General features: G+C 43.6%; 1 protein-coding gene across 4 annotated transcripts in view; it reads right to left on the reverse strand.

Annotated features, from left to right (window-relative positions):
* Positions 1-282: 282 nt before the first annotated feature.
* Positions 283-15,367, reverse strand: part of senp7 (SUMO specific peptidase 7) — a 55,494-nt gene continuing 40,409 nt past the window's right edge. For all 4 annotated transcript variants that reach the window (XM_056289532.1, XM_056289533.1, XM_056289531.1 and 1 more), the window contains 12 exons: positions 14,161-14,388; positions 13,021-13,424; positions 12,812-12,939; positions 11,593-11,709; positions 11,381-11,497; positions 11,026-11,121; positions 10,734-10,927; positions 10,499-10,545; positions 9,653-9,696; positions 5,457-5,525; positions 1,797-1,947; positions 283-1,715 (listed from right to left, as the gene is read on the reverse strand). In XM_056289532.1, coding sequence (XP_056145507.1) covers positions 1,578-1,715; positions 1,797-1,947; positions 5,457-5,525; positions 9,653-9,696; positions 10,499-10,545; positions 10,734-10,927; positions 11,026-11,121; positions 11,381-11,497; positions 11,593-11,709; positions 12,812-12,939; positions 13,021-13,424; positions 14,161-14,388 — 1,733 coding nt within the window. In that variant the 3' untranslated portion in view covers positions 283-1,577. The remainder of the gene's footprint in view (positions 1,716-1,796; positions 1,948-5,456; positions 5,526-9,652; positions 9,697-10,498; positions 10,546-10,733; positions 10,928-11,025; positions 11,122-11,380; positions 11,498-11,592; positions 11,710-12,811; positions 12,940-13,020; positions 13,425-14,160; positions 14,389-15,367) is intronic.

Consider the following 15,367-nt stretch of genomic DNA (forward strand, 5'->3'; position numbering starts at 1 on the left):
GTAGGCCATCAAATTTTTTAAAACATAAAAATAAATGGGTATTACTTTTTTCGGGAAAAGCAATACTTAAGATCAGCATTTTTATACAACTCCCATGGATGTTATTTTTGTTTGTGTGTAAAAACTGCATATTGTGGCCTACCTTTAAGAAGCAGAATTTGGATAGAAATGTTAAGTACATGTCTGGCTCCAGTAAATGGAGCCAGAACCACACCTAAATGTCCCCCACATTTTTTTAAACCTCCAATGAATAGAAATACTCTGGTCTTTTCAGTGCAGCAGTCTAAGTTTCGAGGGAAATAAAATGCAATCAAATAAATAAAGACACAGAATAAGGAGAGTAGTTTGTTTAAAATGCTTTAACTTGTCCTTCAAACTCAATCAGAATTATTTATCTGACCCGATCAGTATACAAATCTGGCATTAAGGATGGCATAATATATCTTATGGAGGAAAACCAAAAGATTAAGAAAAACCATGAACAGCTCAATAAAGACTGATGTGTTGAGAGAAATTAGCAACTGAGCTGGTGGGCTGATGGGGGCCCATGTTTGACACATTCACCTGAATAGTCGCTGTCACAGAGGCCAAAACTTGTCAATGCAGATACTAAATAAGCAGGATCACTGGCAGTGTTGGGGGTCAATGCAATTTCGTTGTGTCCTAGTAGGATTGTAGGATCTCGGGTAGACTGTAAATTCAGGAAACTAGAGGGACAAGGTAAAATATGTGGTTTATTTATGGATGGCGTTCAGTTCCAGGGGATTTTTCCCAGTTACAAATTTTAATTTGGAAGTCAACGAAGGGAAAGAGGACAGAAAACGTCAAGTGAAAATGTACTCCCATCTTTTTCTTGTACATTAGCTGGAAGACAACTCGGAAACTGGACTCTTATGCCAGCAAACACAAGGTGAACGATTCCCTCTATGTCATGCCCTTGTTTTCTGAAATATCTATGCTTTAGCCATGTAGTCCAAGGCCACCAAAGGTAAGACCACCTTCAGTTTCCTCTGACATGGTTACATGGCTAACTGACTCATTAATAACTCTGGAGGCTAAAAATGCAGACTTGGAACGATTTTCAAATTGAAAAACCACGACAATGGCCTTAATATTAAGTAACATACACCTGTCAGTAACACAACTGAGCCCAAATAAAACACAGGAACGATTTAACAGTAGACTTCCTCTTTTTACTTTCAAATAATTTTAATAATAATAAAAAAAAGGATCACTTTGCAGATCTTATACAAAAAAGAATGCAAATGGTTTCTTTCATAAATTATGTGGTAGCATATCACGTAAACAATCAAAAGTCACACAAATTTATGACTATACCCCAATTTAAAATGGACTCTTCCTGCATGGAAAGCTGTAAAATTAATTTACCATAGAAATAACTTCTAATTCTCTTTGATACCAAAGACTGACACTCTTTAAACATGTTTAGTCCAAGCTGATGCATGACACAGCAACAGAATCTAATCTAAACTAAATAAGTTCATTTTACACTGAAATGTCCCATTGCTCAGTATGAGCAGTGTTTAGGTGATGGCTCCAGGAGCTACTTTACTCCATCAGCCAACATTTTCCAAATTTTGGCGCCGATAAAGGTTGAGAATCAGATCCCTTATCTCATCCCGTTTCCTCCGTACCTGCTGTCGTGAAAACCAGCGCTGAAGGCACAGAGGGAGTTCAAAGTCCACCACAGGGTCCTAAAAGATAGAGCATTTTTCTGAATTATCTGAGCTTCAGTGTAAACACCAATATAAAACATTGACAATTTTGCTGCGTACCTTTAAAAAACTTTCAACATACTGCAGCAGGTAGAGGCCACAGTCACTGCTGTTGTCCTGCAGGGGGACTTGGCAGTGTGAGCTCTTCATCCGCTCGCCGCTGAAGTCCCTTACCGAACCCCGTCGGACCTCCCATTCTGACTGCAAGTACCTGAAGCACGAGAATGGATTCCCTTTTTCTAACAATTTACAAACGTGTATATATTATCTATATCTACACATTTATATTAAGATATAATTATTAAGATATATCTCCTACATATTTATATATGCCAACTTTGGGAGAGGAGAAAAGCGATCATCACTGAAGTACTGAAGAGATTCTAGATTGACACAGCTGCCCTTTCCGAAACCCGACGGGCAGACGAAGGACAACTGAAGGAGAAGAGTGGCTACACTTTCTCTTGGAAAGGAAAAGATGCTGATAAACCCAGGTTCCATAGCGTTGGCTTTGCCATCAGGAATCAGATCATCAGCCACCTGTCTGAACTTCCTGTGGGGATCAGTGAGCGTCTCATGACCATCCATCTGGTGCTTGCCAACAACCAGATGGCAACAGTTGAGTGCCTATGCCCCTAACTTTATACTCTGAAGAGGAAGTTAAAAGAGACCTTCTACGCCTGCTTAGACAAGACATCGTCAAGAATCCCCAAGGATAATAAGATTATTCTCCAAGGAGACTTCAATGCCAGGGTCAGCTGGGATCAACACCTCTGGAAGGGCACTATAGGAAAGGAAGGCATCAGGAACATCAACTCCAACGGAGTTTTGCTTCTTAGCAAATGTTCTCAATATGACCTTACCATCACTGACACTCTTTCGCCAGAAAAACACATTTACGGCGTCTTGGAGACATCCAAAGGAGTTGAATCAAGTGCAACTGGACTTGGTATATATCTGTGAACGGATATATACCAAGTCCAGTTGCTCCAGTTGCACTTGATTCAACTCCTTTGGATAACCATGACCTGGATGAATGAGAACATTCACAGACATCTTGGGAGACACCCCCGCTCTAAACAGTTGCATCTCCTTGACTATGTCATTGTACAAACCAGGGACTGCCATGACGTGAACATCACGAGGGCCATGACTGAAGCAGATGACTGCTGGACAGATCATCACCTCATCCCCTACACAATGTCCATCAAACTCAAGAGGAAGAGGAAGGTTCAAAAGAAGCAGATCCGGCCAAGAATGAACCTTGAAAGCCTGAATGAAACTGCCACCCAGCAGTGACTTCAGCCCTCTCTTGGGGAAACCCTCCAAAAGGAATATCCTGATGACATTGAGAAGCACTGGAGCTTGCTCAAATTCACCATCCTCGACACCTGCAAAACCACCCTTGGGTACAAGTCCAGAAAACACCAGGACTGGTTTGATTAGAAAGACAAAGAGACAGAATAGCTCATTGCCAAGAAAAGGAAAGCCTTTGGTGCCTGGAAAAATGACGTAACCCCCAAGGCTAAAAGAGTGGCTCACTCCAGAGCCAAGGCAGACATCCAGAGATGGGTTATGGAGCTTAAGAACTCTTGGTAGACAAAAAGGTTCTGGAAATCCAGCAGCTGGCAGACTCGTGTGACACTAGAGGCTTTTTCAGTGCTACTAAGGCCATCTATGGGCCAAGCAACCGCGGCTTAAACCCCCTGGGCTCAAAGAATGGATAAGAGCTGCTGAAGGATGAGTCCATTAATGCCTGATGGAAGGAGCACTTCCAGGAACTCAACGTCAACAGCACAGCTGAACCAGACATTGCCAGCCACGTTCCCCAGAGCCCCATCAGAGAAGACATTGGGGAACCTCCGACAATGACAGAGGTTCAAGATGCCATCAGGAGCCTTAAGAACAAGGCCACTGGTCCAGATAGGATTGGGATCCCAGCTGAGATCTTAAAGGAAGGTGGACCAGAGCTTCTGTACCACATCCATGCCCTCCTCCTCAAGGTCTTGAGAAAAAAAACTTCCCTCAGAGCTCAGGGATGCTCTATAGTGGCCATATTCAAGAAAGGAGACATGGGGATGTGGAAACTACAGGGGCATCTCACTCCTGTCAAGAACAGGCAAGGTCCTCGCTCGCATCCTTGCAAAGTGACTGCTACCACTGGCTGAGGAAGTATTCCCAGAATCTCAGTGTGGCTTCTTCCCATCCAGAGGTACAGCAGACATGATATCTACAGCACATCAACTCCAGGAAAGATGCCGTGAACAATGGCAGCCTTTGTGCATGACTTTCATGGACCTGACAAAGACCTTTGACTCAGTAGACTGCCAGGCTTTCTTCTCTGGAGCATACTGTCAAGATATGGCTGCTTGACAAATACATCAGAATATTGAGGCTTTTACAAGACGGCATGTCAGTCACAGTGCTCAGCAACAGCAGCTCTTAGAGCTCTTCATGTGGAAACAGTGGTCAAACAGGGATACACCATCGCACCCACCCGGTTTGCCATCGTTATTGCTGCCATACTCCACCGCACAGGTGAAGAGCTCCCACAAGGAATCCGAATCCTATACAGAACTGACGGCAGGCTCTTCAACTTAAACAGGTTCAAGGCCAAGAGCAAAACCTGTAACACCATCATCATAGAGCTTCAGTATGCAGATGACAACGCCACCGCAACACACTCCGCAGAAGACCTCCAGTACATTCTGAATGCCTTTGCCAAGGTATACAGAGCCCCGGGTCTAGCATTAAACATCAAGAAGACCCAGGTCCAATATAAACCTCCACCCTACCAGCCATCGACGCTGCCCACTATAAAAGTGAACAACAAAATTCTTGAAAACACTGATCATTTACCTTACCTCAGCAGCCTTCTTGTCTCAAAAGCTGACATCGACTCTGAAGTCAACCATTGCTTGAGTTATGCCAGCGGTGCTTACGCCAGACTCAGGAAAAGTCTTTGAAGACCAAAAGGCCCAAACAAAACTCCTGGTCTACTGAGCTGTTGTTCTCCCCACCCTACTGTATGGAGCAGAGTCATAGATGACCTACAGCAGGCACCTGAGAGCCCTAGAACAATATCACCAAAGATCCTTATGAAAGATCATGAGGATCAGCTGGAAGGACAGATGCACCAACATCAGCGTTCTGGAAGAACCCAACATAACTAGCATCACCACTACAATAATGCAGCGCCAACTCCGATGGACAGGCTATGTCATCTGCATGTCCAACACACGTCTCCCCAAACAGATCCTGTACTCCCAGCTGAAGGAAGGTCAGCGAGCTCCCAGCAGGCAAAAGAAATGTTTCAAGGACAATATCAAGACCAGTCTGAAGAAATTCAGCATCACATCAAGCAACTGGGAACACAATGCACTGGATAAGACGTTCCTGGAAGAAATCCGTGCAGGAAGGAGTTGCACATCATGGAATGGAACTCCGCTGTGCCGCAGAGAAAAAAAAACAGCACAGCAAGGAGAGAGAGAAAAGGGATCCACCACCACCCCTTTCCCATCTACACTGCACCAAAGTATGTGGCTCAGCCTCTACAGCCATCTGCAGACCCACAAGTAGACAACCCAATGGAGAGGACAGTTATACTTGCTTCGAGTGACCGCCGATGATGATGAGATGGATAGATACATAGATAGATACGAACAGACCACGAGGCACGACTAGAGGCACTCTCACACACATGAATGAGATCATACTTACTCCCGCAAGAGTTTACAGACTCGTTCATGGAGAGAAAGCTTGAGGGAGTCCATGGTAAGAATGCAGGGCCTGGAGAGAAGAATGGAATGGTCATACAGGATTTAAAAGACAGCTCATTTCTGTTTACACGTAACTTTTTACCTCCAAAAGGTGGAGCTAGTATTCAATACAGAATTAATTTTATGAGGGTGCATTTGGCCCCAAATTATTTTTAGGGGGTAAATTTTATATGTGATGGTCTTTGGATGTTTATTACATTACATTATTATTATTATTGTATTGCTGGTTTAAAGATACAATCCTGAGGATTGTTGTCATTGTTAAACTGTGGCTCCTATGTAGGTGTTGGTAAGGTGAGTGTGTTTGAGCTCCATTCAAAATGAGAGTCTGCAGTAGTTGTGTCAGCATCTTCCCCAACACCCAACCTGGTTGAACCCGAGTTTTACTTACTGATGTTGTACTATCTGTTGGTAAAGGTCTTCTACCAGCTTGTTCTGTCATATCTGCTTGTTAGACACAACAGTGTCATTTCTTTTTCAAACTCAACACTACCTGCCTTCTTCCTATGCTTTTGAAGACACAAAAGGAGCCATTAAAATGAGCACCCCAAAAAGCCTTCAAAATTTGGATATTGGTGATTCATCAATAGTCTTGAATATGCCTGTGACATAAAGTATTGAAAAGGACATTTGTTTACAAGTAAACCATTTCAAGGATAGAGATGGAAATGTGCTGACAAGCAAGGAGTGTGTGCTGAGAAGATGGAAGGAGTACTTTGAGGGGCTGATGAATGAGGAAAATGAGAGAGAGAGAGAGAGAGAGAGAGAGAGAGAGAGAGAAGGTTGGATGATGTAGGGATAGCAAAATTAGGAAGTGCAGTGAAATAGCAAGGACGAAGTGAGGGCAGCTATGAACAGGATGAGTGGAAAAGCAGTTGGTCCTGATGACATACCTGTGGAGGCATGGAGATGTTTAGGAGAGATGGCAGTGGGATTTTTTCAACTAGATTGTTTAACACAATCTTGCAAAGTGAGAGGATGCCCGAGGAGTGGAGAAGAAGCATACTGGTACCGATTTTCAAGAACAAGGGCGATGTGCAGAACTGTAGCAACTACAGAGGTATAAAGTTGATCAGTCACAGCATGGAGATATGGGAAAGAGTAATAGAAGCTAGGTTAAGAGCAGAGGTGATGATTAGCGAGCAGCAGTATGGTTTCATGCCACGAAAGAGCACCACAGATGTGGATGTTTGCTTTGAGAATGTTGATGGAGAAGTATAGAGAAGCCAGAAGGAGTTGCATTGGGTCTTTGTAAACTTAGCGAAAGCATACGACAGGGTGCCGAGAGAGGGGGTGTGGTATTGTATGAGGAAGTCAGGAGTTGCAGAGAAGTATGTAGGAGTGGTGCAGGATATGTATGAGGGAATTGTGACAATGATGAGGTGTGCGGTTGGAATGACAGATGGGTTCAAGGTGGAGGTGGGATTACATCAAGGATCGGCTCTGAGCCCTTTCTTGTTTGCAATGGTGATGGACAGGTTGACGGACAAGATCAGGCAGGTGTCTCCATGGACGATGATGTTCGCAGATGACATTGTGATCTGTAGCAAGAGTAGGGTGCAGGTTGAGGAGAGCCTGGAGAGGTGGAGGTATGTACTGGAGAGAAGAGGAATGAAAGTCAGTAGGAGCAAGACGGAATACCTATGCATGAATGAGAGGGAGGGCAGCGGAATGGTCAGGATGCAAGGAGTGAAGGTGACGAAGGCATATGAGTTTAAATACTTGGGGTCAACTGTCCAAAGTAACGGGGAGTGCAGGAGAGAGGTGAAGAAGAGAGTGCAGGCAGGGTGGAGTGGGTGGAGAAGAGTGTCAGGAGTGATTTGCGACAGAAGGGTACCAGCAAGAGTTAAAGGTAAGGTTTACAAGATGGTTGTGAAACCAGCTATGTTATATGGTTTGGAGACAGTGGCACTGATGAAAAGACAGGAGATTTTCACTTGGAGTGACAAAGAAGGGCAGGATTAGGAACGCTTACATTCGAGGGATCGCTCAAGTTGGACGGTTTGGAGACAAAGCAAGAGAGGCAAGATTGAGATGGCTTGGATATGTGTGGAGGAGAGATGCTGGGTATATTGGGAGAAGGATGCTGAATATGGAGCTGCCAGGGAAAAGAAGAAGGCCAAAGAGGAGGTTTATGGATGTGATGAGGGAGGACATGCAGGTGGCTGGTGTGACAGAGGAAGATGCAGAAGACAGGAAGAAATGGAAACGGATGATCCGCTGTGGCGACCCCTAACGGGAGCAGCCGAAAGTAATAGTAGTTTACATGTAAACCATTTGGATTTACATGGATTTAAGACTGAGTGCTAAGGATAAAGGCATAATGTCAACCTAAATTTTACAGTTTGTCATTGACTGTCTTATAAATTTCCTGTTTGTTCACGGAATTAGAAGTATAATGTTACTCTGTGCGCGCACGCGCGCACACACACACACACACACACACACACACACACAAAATGTAATCCTGCCCCGACAATCTAATAACTTACTTCATGCTAGACATCTGGAGTTCTACTCTTTATAGCTTATTCCTAGCCCAAAGCACCACCTCCAAACACTGTTATTAACAACCTGTATTTTTTCTGCTGGAAAGTTTATAGCTTCCCACTTCCTGTGTTTAATTTGTACAATGACGCCCAAAATCTTACGTATTGCAAAATTCCCTCCGGAGAATAGTGGAAGAAAATGACAACTGTTGCAGGCCTGCAGAGGATTAATGGAGAACATCCAAAACTTGATCAGATTGTATTAAGGTTATTTATGAGGACCAGGGAGAACTGGAGTGTTGGCCAGTGCTTTCTGGGTTGAGGTACGAACGTTACGACTCTGTTGATGCACAGTGAAAATAGCAGGTCTAATAACGTGACTTAGTCTACAGAGACCATTAATAGGGTCTTCTTTTTTTTTTTAACCTCATTACATTAAATGTTAAGGTTAGGCAAAATGTAATAGTTTGGATTTTCACTTTATCAACTCTTACTGTAGAATATGTGTGCTTTATCACTTTGTATTCACCTACTCCTTTATCAATGAGAAGAAAATGTCTTGATATATTTCCCACACAGGAGAGGAAGTGAAGCATTTTTCTATATAATAGTGATTTTAGAAACTCTCATCAGTATAGAATGATTTTGAATCCGTGCTGCTAAATTTTTTTTTTTTTTTTTTTAATCAAGCACTTAATATTCATATGTAATAACAGAAATGTCTTGTAGCATGCACCTCAAATTCACATGGAACAGTTTATACTCTGGGGAGACGATGACGCAGTGGCATAGAATAAATCAAGTCTAGTGTGTGTGTGTGTGTGTGTGTGTGTCTCTTGATGCATGCTCAATAATCCAGGTAAGGAAATCCAATCAGTTCATCTAGACAACATTTAGTAGGAGAAATGTTTCTCCACCCATCTAAGTGACTTCGTCGGTCTCAACTGCCTGCAGGTATCCCCCAAACTTATCAACAGCACAGCTGCATAATGACTGAGACCAACGATCGGTTTCATATTCAAATTGCTGTGACCATTAACTAGAGTTACAATGGGGTCATGTGTACTATTCAGAGGGTTGGCGAACAGTTGCAATCACAGCATTGCAAGATGGCGACAGATGTACTCCAAGTCCCCCCCCATTCAGGGATGATCGTTCCCTCTTCACATAGATGGCCTCTTTGACTCCCCGTTCAAACGAGTATTCCTCCTTATCAAGGTTGTGCACATCCTCATCCTTGAAAGAGTGGCCCTGGTCTGTAGATGGTGTAGACTGTGGAGTCCTGGCCTGACGTGTTAGCTCTTCTGTGTTGTGCCATCCTCTTGGCCAGCGTCTGTTTGGTTTCCCCGATGTACAATTCATGGCAATCCATCTGGCACTTAACAGCGTACACTATATTGCTGTTTGTGCCGGCGGACCCGATCCTTGGGGTGGACCAATCTCTGGCGCAGTGTTTCCAAACACCGGGAGAACTGCTGTCACTTTGATGAGTGATGAAACATTTCTCCTACTAAACATTTTGTCCAGAAATGAACTGACTGAACTTTCTTGGATGTGTGTGTGTGTGTGTGTGTGTGTGTGTGTGTGTGTGTGTGTGTGGGTGTGTGTGTGTGTGCGCTTATATGTGTGTGCATGTCCATGGACTCACCTCTTGCAAACAGTCTTCTTTTTGCAGGTTTGCTCTGTGCAGTCCTACATAGGACATACAAATGGAGAAGGACAACGTTTGGATGAATACAAATACAGACTGAAACAGAAATTCATTCATTCAACCTTTATTGGATGGATGGATAAAATACTTGGATTAAAAAATGGCAGTAAAAAAGTAGAAGTAATAAAAAAAAAAATTTTTAAATTGGTGAAATACTAACATATCAAAATCTTAAGAAATAAAGCAATTTAAAATTTACAGCAAATTAGTCAGCTAAAAGCAAGAGCTTTTGGAAATGAAATAAGACGAAATTAAAATTTTAAATTTCCCTAAGGATAAAAATGAGGTAAGTTTTAGAATGTTCTGCATGTTATTCCAGGTTGCAGGTGCACAGTGCGAAAACTTTGATTTTCCAAGCTCAGTAAAAACAGCCGGCACCTGCAACGTAACCCAATCATTTGAGCCTGTTCAATAGGGACCCGCATTAAAAGATAACAACGAAATAGGTAAGGGGATGGGATAGGCTCCAGCATCCCCGCGACTCAGAGCAGGATAAGCGGCTTGGATAATGGATGGCTGGATGGTAAAAACCAATAAAATCCAGTGTTCATCATGCCTTACAAAGAGCGGGGGGGGGGGGGGCACCCAACCTCAGCATACTCAATGATGTGTATTATAATTATCACGGTAATAAATCTTAGTGCAGAGTGATAAACAAGAGTCCAAGGGCTTCAGAGTTGCAGCTGAAGCATGCATGTATAAAATGTCACCAAATGGTCAGTGATGAAGGGGGAAAAAAAAAAACTTGTCAATAGTAGATCCCAGCACAGAGAGATTTCCTACCGTTTGCCAAGGTGGGGGCTCTTTTGTGGAGTCCTTCCGCGTATTTTCTGAAAAATACATTGAAAATAATGATATAATTATCATCAATAATAGAAAATAATACTAAATATCAATAAAAAAATAGCCACTGTGAGCACCATTGTCATGGTCAGCATCCATGTGTCAGTCAAAAAGCTGCATGAGGCCCCTGATTAAACTCTAGCCTGACTGATAGATGATGTTAGCTCACACATACCAAGCGGTGCATCTCTGGAACTTGATGAAGCTGGAGCCTCAGGGACGTCATTAGATCCTTGGGCCTCTTCCTCTGCCTGGGGATTGTCCAACTTGCCCTCCCCAGTTCCCTTTTGCAAGTCCGGACCTCTCCAAGACTCAGATTGTGGCTCCTCCAGGCCGGGGAAGCAAATGACCACTAAATACCAATGAGCCCTGGAGAGATGAGAGAGGCACGTGATGAAATCTTCAACACTCAACAGCAATGTGTAAAACATACTGCGCGCTGGCCCATCTTGACACAGTTGACTTACTCCTGATTGACAGGCACAAAGAGGAAGTCCTTTTTGAAGATGTCAACGTGCCGAGTCCACGTCTTCACCCGCTGATGCCTCCTGTGCCTCTGACTTCTGGATACATTTGGAAAAGGGGGGGGGGGTTGCGATATTTATAATTTCTACATGGATATAAATGTGAATGTGAAACGTGTGTGTGAATGTGTGTGTTAGCCCTGTGATGGACTGACAGCCTATACAGGGTGTCTGCCTGCCAGCCGCCGAATGACTGCTGGGATAGGCTCCAGCATCCCACAACCCTGGTTGGGATAAGCGGCTTGGATAATGGATGGATGAACATGGATATACCAAAAGGACAGAAACACACACTTACGAGGCATAGGTGCTGTCCTCACTGGCGTTGTCCCTGCGTGTTAGCTGCTTGTAGAAAAAGCTGCTGAAGATGTGTGAGCGTTCGGTCACAGCTGCAGGAGCACTCTGAAGAAGGTATCTGATCAAGAGTCATACCCGCAGGTTAGTCACAGTTCATTCTGTCCAACACCAAACCACACTGAAGCCACACAGCTGACAATTGGTGTCACTTACTTGAGGTAGAAATCAATGATGACATCATTGAGGAACTGACCGCTGTCAAGGCACTTCAGGTCCTCCATTGTCACAGTGATACCTCCTTTTAATGGCGGAGGAGGATACTGGATCAACCTGAGGAAAGAGAAATAAAAGAATGGTCATCAGTGTAGTTATTCCTATTCAGCTATTTTCTAAATTAGCAGTTATGTTGAAAGTCCCAAGACTATAAAAATAAATGGAGACAAAGACGGTCCTTGTTATAAAATCTGCAAATAGATTCGAGTGTAACGGAGCTTTGTCCCCCGTGGAGAAACCGTTTCATTGTGTGTCATTTTGTTTGCGTAGATACTGTACTTTGTGTTTGTTATTCATCTGTCGCAGCGACAAGGACCATCTAGTCATCTTGTGATGGATGACAGACGACTTGCACAATGATTAAAATGAGGAAGAGTTGTGCATCATCAACCCCACTCTCTCGTCCGAGACTACCTACTACCAGTGGCAAGACTAGCGAGACGACTGGCACTGGAGACAGATGCAGATTTTTCCTCAGGGTTTCTTGTGCGGGTATACTCGTATACCCGCAAGGCAGTGGAGGTTTTAAATCAGAGTTTTCCTTCTCCTGGAGAACTGCCTGACAAGGCAGTTCATCTAGTACACATATAGTGTACTTTGTGTTACACAGACCCACAATCTGTAAGAAATTAAGGGCTACTTATTTCTATTCTACAAGTGTGGTTCCAGTGTATTTATCCTGGTTAAGATAGCTGAACTTGTGAACTGAATTTCAGTGCGTTTTAATGGGAGAATCTGCCTCCATCCAATTGGTCTTTTATTGTTTAACCGGTTCTGGTTACTTCATCGCTTTGTATTCTTCTTTTAATTTCTGTTTTTTTTTTAATCTCATTCTGTACTTCTCATTTAATGTCTTTAGTGCTTTTTGCAGAGCACCTTGTAATACCTTTGTGTAAGAAATGTGCAATACAAATAAAATAAACTTACCTTGTAACCCATAGTCATAATTGTATTAGAGGGGAGAGCAAGTGTTTTATAGCACTTAAAAGAGCTCTTATTTAGCTCTGCAATATAAAATTTTTACCCTCCTCCTAATGTACTGTCTTATTTATATCTACCTAAAAAATGACAGTCTACACAGTTTTTGAGGCCGTGCAGCACTCCTTCCTCACCCCGGCTAGAGGACTAGCTGGATGAGACCTACATTCAGGTCACTTGCCTGCGGGCCAGCCTCTGGAGATTGTATTTGGTCCAGCTGTTGTCGGGCTTGGAGAGAGACACAGAATAGGATTCTTTGACTCTGCGGTGGCACAGGGTATAAATGGGCCTGGTCTCCACCTTACTTTCCTGTGGAAAGATAGCCGTGATAGGTCACAGACCCCTTCATTACAGTAACAGGCTGCTGGTTGGTGGCGTTACACTACTGACCTCGGTGGGAGATTCCTGTTCCCTGTCCTTTTCCTCCTCTGGTTCGGGCTTAGGCTCTGCGTCTTTCTCTGGCGATGTCTGCAGGTCATTCTCCAGCTGGATTTTCAGTTCTGGCTCTTTCTTGTCATCTGAAAGAGGAAGGTCCTGATCCATGTCAGGCTTCCGGTCAGAGCCGTCCCGGCCCAGTAAGGCGAGCAGCTGGGGGTCCAGACCGGTTCTTTCGATCAGCTCCAGACTGTCGTCTAAGGAGAGGATAGGCGTGTGAAGGTTCTCCATCATGATGGCGGTCTCTTCATTTACGAGGCTTTTGAGACAAACAATGTCCAGGATTGAGCGCAGGACAGCCCCCTCCAAATCCCGCGGAGGAATTTTCAGGCTCAGTAAGAGAAAGGGACTGGCTTGGCCTGTTCAAACAGAAAATATACAGAGAACACACAATACAGATTTGTCTGAAGGCCAGTGTTAAACAAGGAACCAGTCTAGGGGGGAATTCTGACATCCATGTGTGCAACATGTTGTGAAATGTTAATAAAATAGAATTGTCTCTCTGTCATGGCTGTTAACATCTTTAATAGTAAATTGTACTCTCTCGTTTAAAAATTTTTTTTTTCTTTTGCTCTTGCAATCATATGACCAGAAACCGTTTTGTCTATCAAAGGTGCCATGTGCAATATTTTGGCATAATGACGAGTAAATATCAATCAAGAGTTAATGAGCGGTAGTGATTGAAAAAAAAAATTGAATGACTTAATGCCCCTCACATTCTCCAAATTTCTGGATTGAATAGCACAGGAACTGGACTGGTGGAAGGCGTTAAAAAATGGCATATGTTGGAAAATGTGTTATGTATCCATTAACTTTCTATTCAAATTACTTTGTCTTGTCTGTTTTGCTTTATTATTATTCACGTCACTGAACGACAGAGGTCAGGATCCATGTAGAATTACACACAGATCCTTTAAATGTTTAACATACAAGGTGGAGATTTGATTTTAATGATAGCATGATGACAGATCAATTCCCAACACGGTTCCATTACTGTATAAATAGTGTCTGGAGACATCTTTCTGGTGATAGACTGGCTTCTGTTGCATTTTCTGACAGTGTGTCAGAGCCGTTAGCCTTCCAGAGGGAACTCACCAGTGGGCAGGGTTTCCTGCTGTTTGACAGACAGCTTTTGGAGGTCCCTTTGTACGGCTTGCGCCTGAGTGTCCGACACATAGAGCAGGAGTAGACTGTCTGGGCTCAGCTGCTCCTCGCTCGCATACACCAGGCCTCGATCCTGCAGCGTCTCCTTCTCCCACACGCTGTACTTCCTGAGCTGCGTGCACTCCAGCGTTAATGTTACCTCCACCTGGCCGCTCGCATCTGAGGACAGAAAAGATGACGGTTTAGTACAACCACTTAGTGTAACGCCTCTCATCTATTATGCAGATGATATCCAGTCCTGTCTGCCTGTGACCCCTTGATTTGAACAGCTTTGCTCTCAGAAGGAGAGCATAATTCAATATACTCGCCTCTGGTCATTTCATAGAGTTTGCTGAGACAAAGAGAGCTGAGAGGGAGATGGAATGGAGAAAATAGAGTAGGGGAATCTCGTGTGGTGGGAAATATGTGGCTCCAGAGCCAATAGACAAAACAACTGTACAATTTTCTACATCGGATTAATTTGGGAAAATGTATCTCTGCCTGTCTGCTTTCATCTAATCTATCTTGGACTTTTGTAACTGCAAAGTAAGATTGCAGTGATTTAACTTCCTGGTTGAACCAGACACCTCAAATTCTCAGACAGAGCCTCACTGAGCATTCTACAATCCGGACAAGAGACTTCAGCGATAGGACTTTTGTGTCCAAGCTTGAAATGTGGTTATAAAAGTCAGTATTAAATCTATTATACAACTTGCATACAGGCAGACTGTATCTAATGCTGGAGGTGCAATCTGAAAGAGATTGGAGACTGCAAGGTAGTGACAGGGGGAGAACGTAGCTAATCAGCATCGGATGGTGGTCTGCAGAATGATTTTGGACATCAAGAAGAGAAAGAGAGTGAAGGCAGAGCAAAGGTTCAAAAGATGGAAGTTGTAGAAGGGAGACTGTTGTGTGGAGTTCAGGGAGGAGTCAAGACAGTCACTGGGTGGTAGTGAAGAGTTGCCGGATGGCTGGGCAACCACTGCAGAAATAGTGAGGGAGACAGCTAGGAAGGTACTTGGTGTGTCATGTGAACAAAGGAAGAAGACAAGGAGACTTGGTGGTGGAATGAGGTAGTACAGGAAAGTATACGGAGGAAGAGGTTGGCAAATAAGTGGGACAGTCAGAGAAGAAGAAAGTAGACAAGTACAAGGAGTTG

This window comes from Lampris incognitus, chromosome 11, assembly GCF_029633865.1.
Source record: "Lampris incognitus isolate fLamInc1 chromosome 11, fLamInc1.hap2, whole genome shotgun sequence".
NCBI lineage: Eukaryota > Metazoa > Chordata > Actinopteri > Lampriformes > Lampridae > Lampris > Lampris incognitus.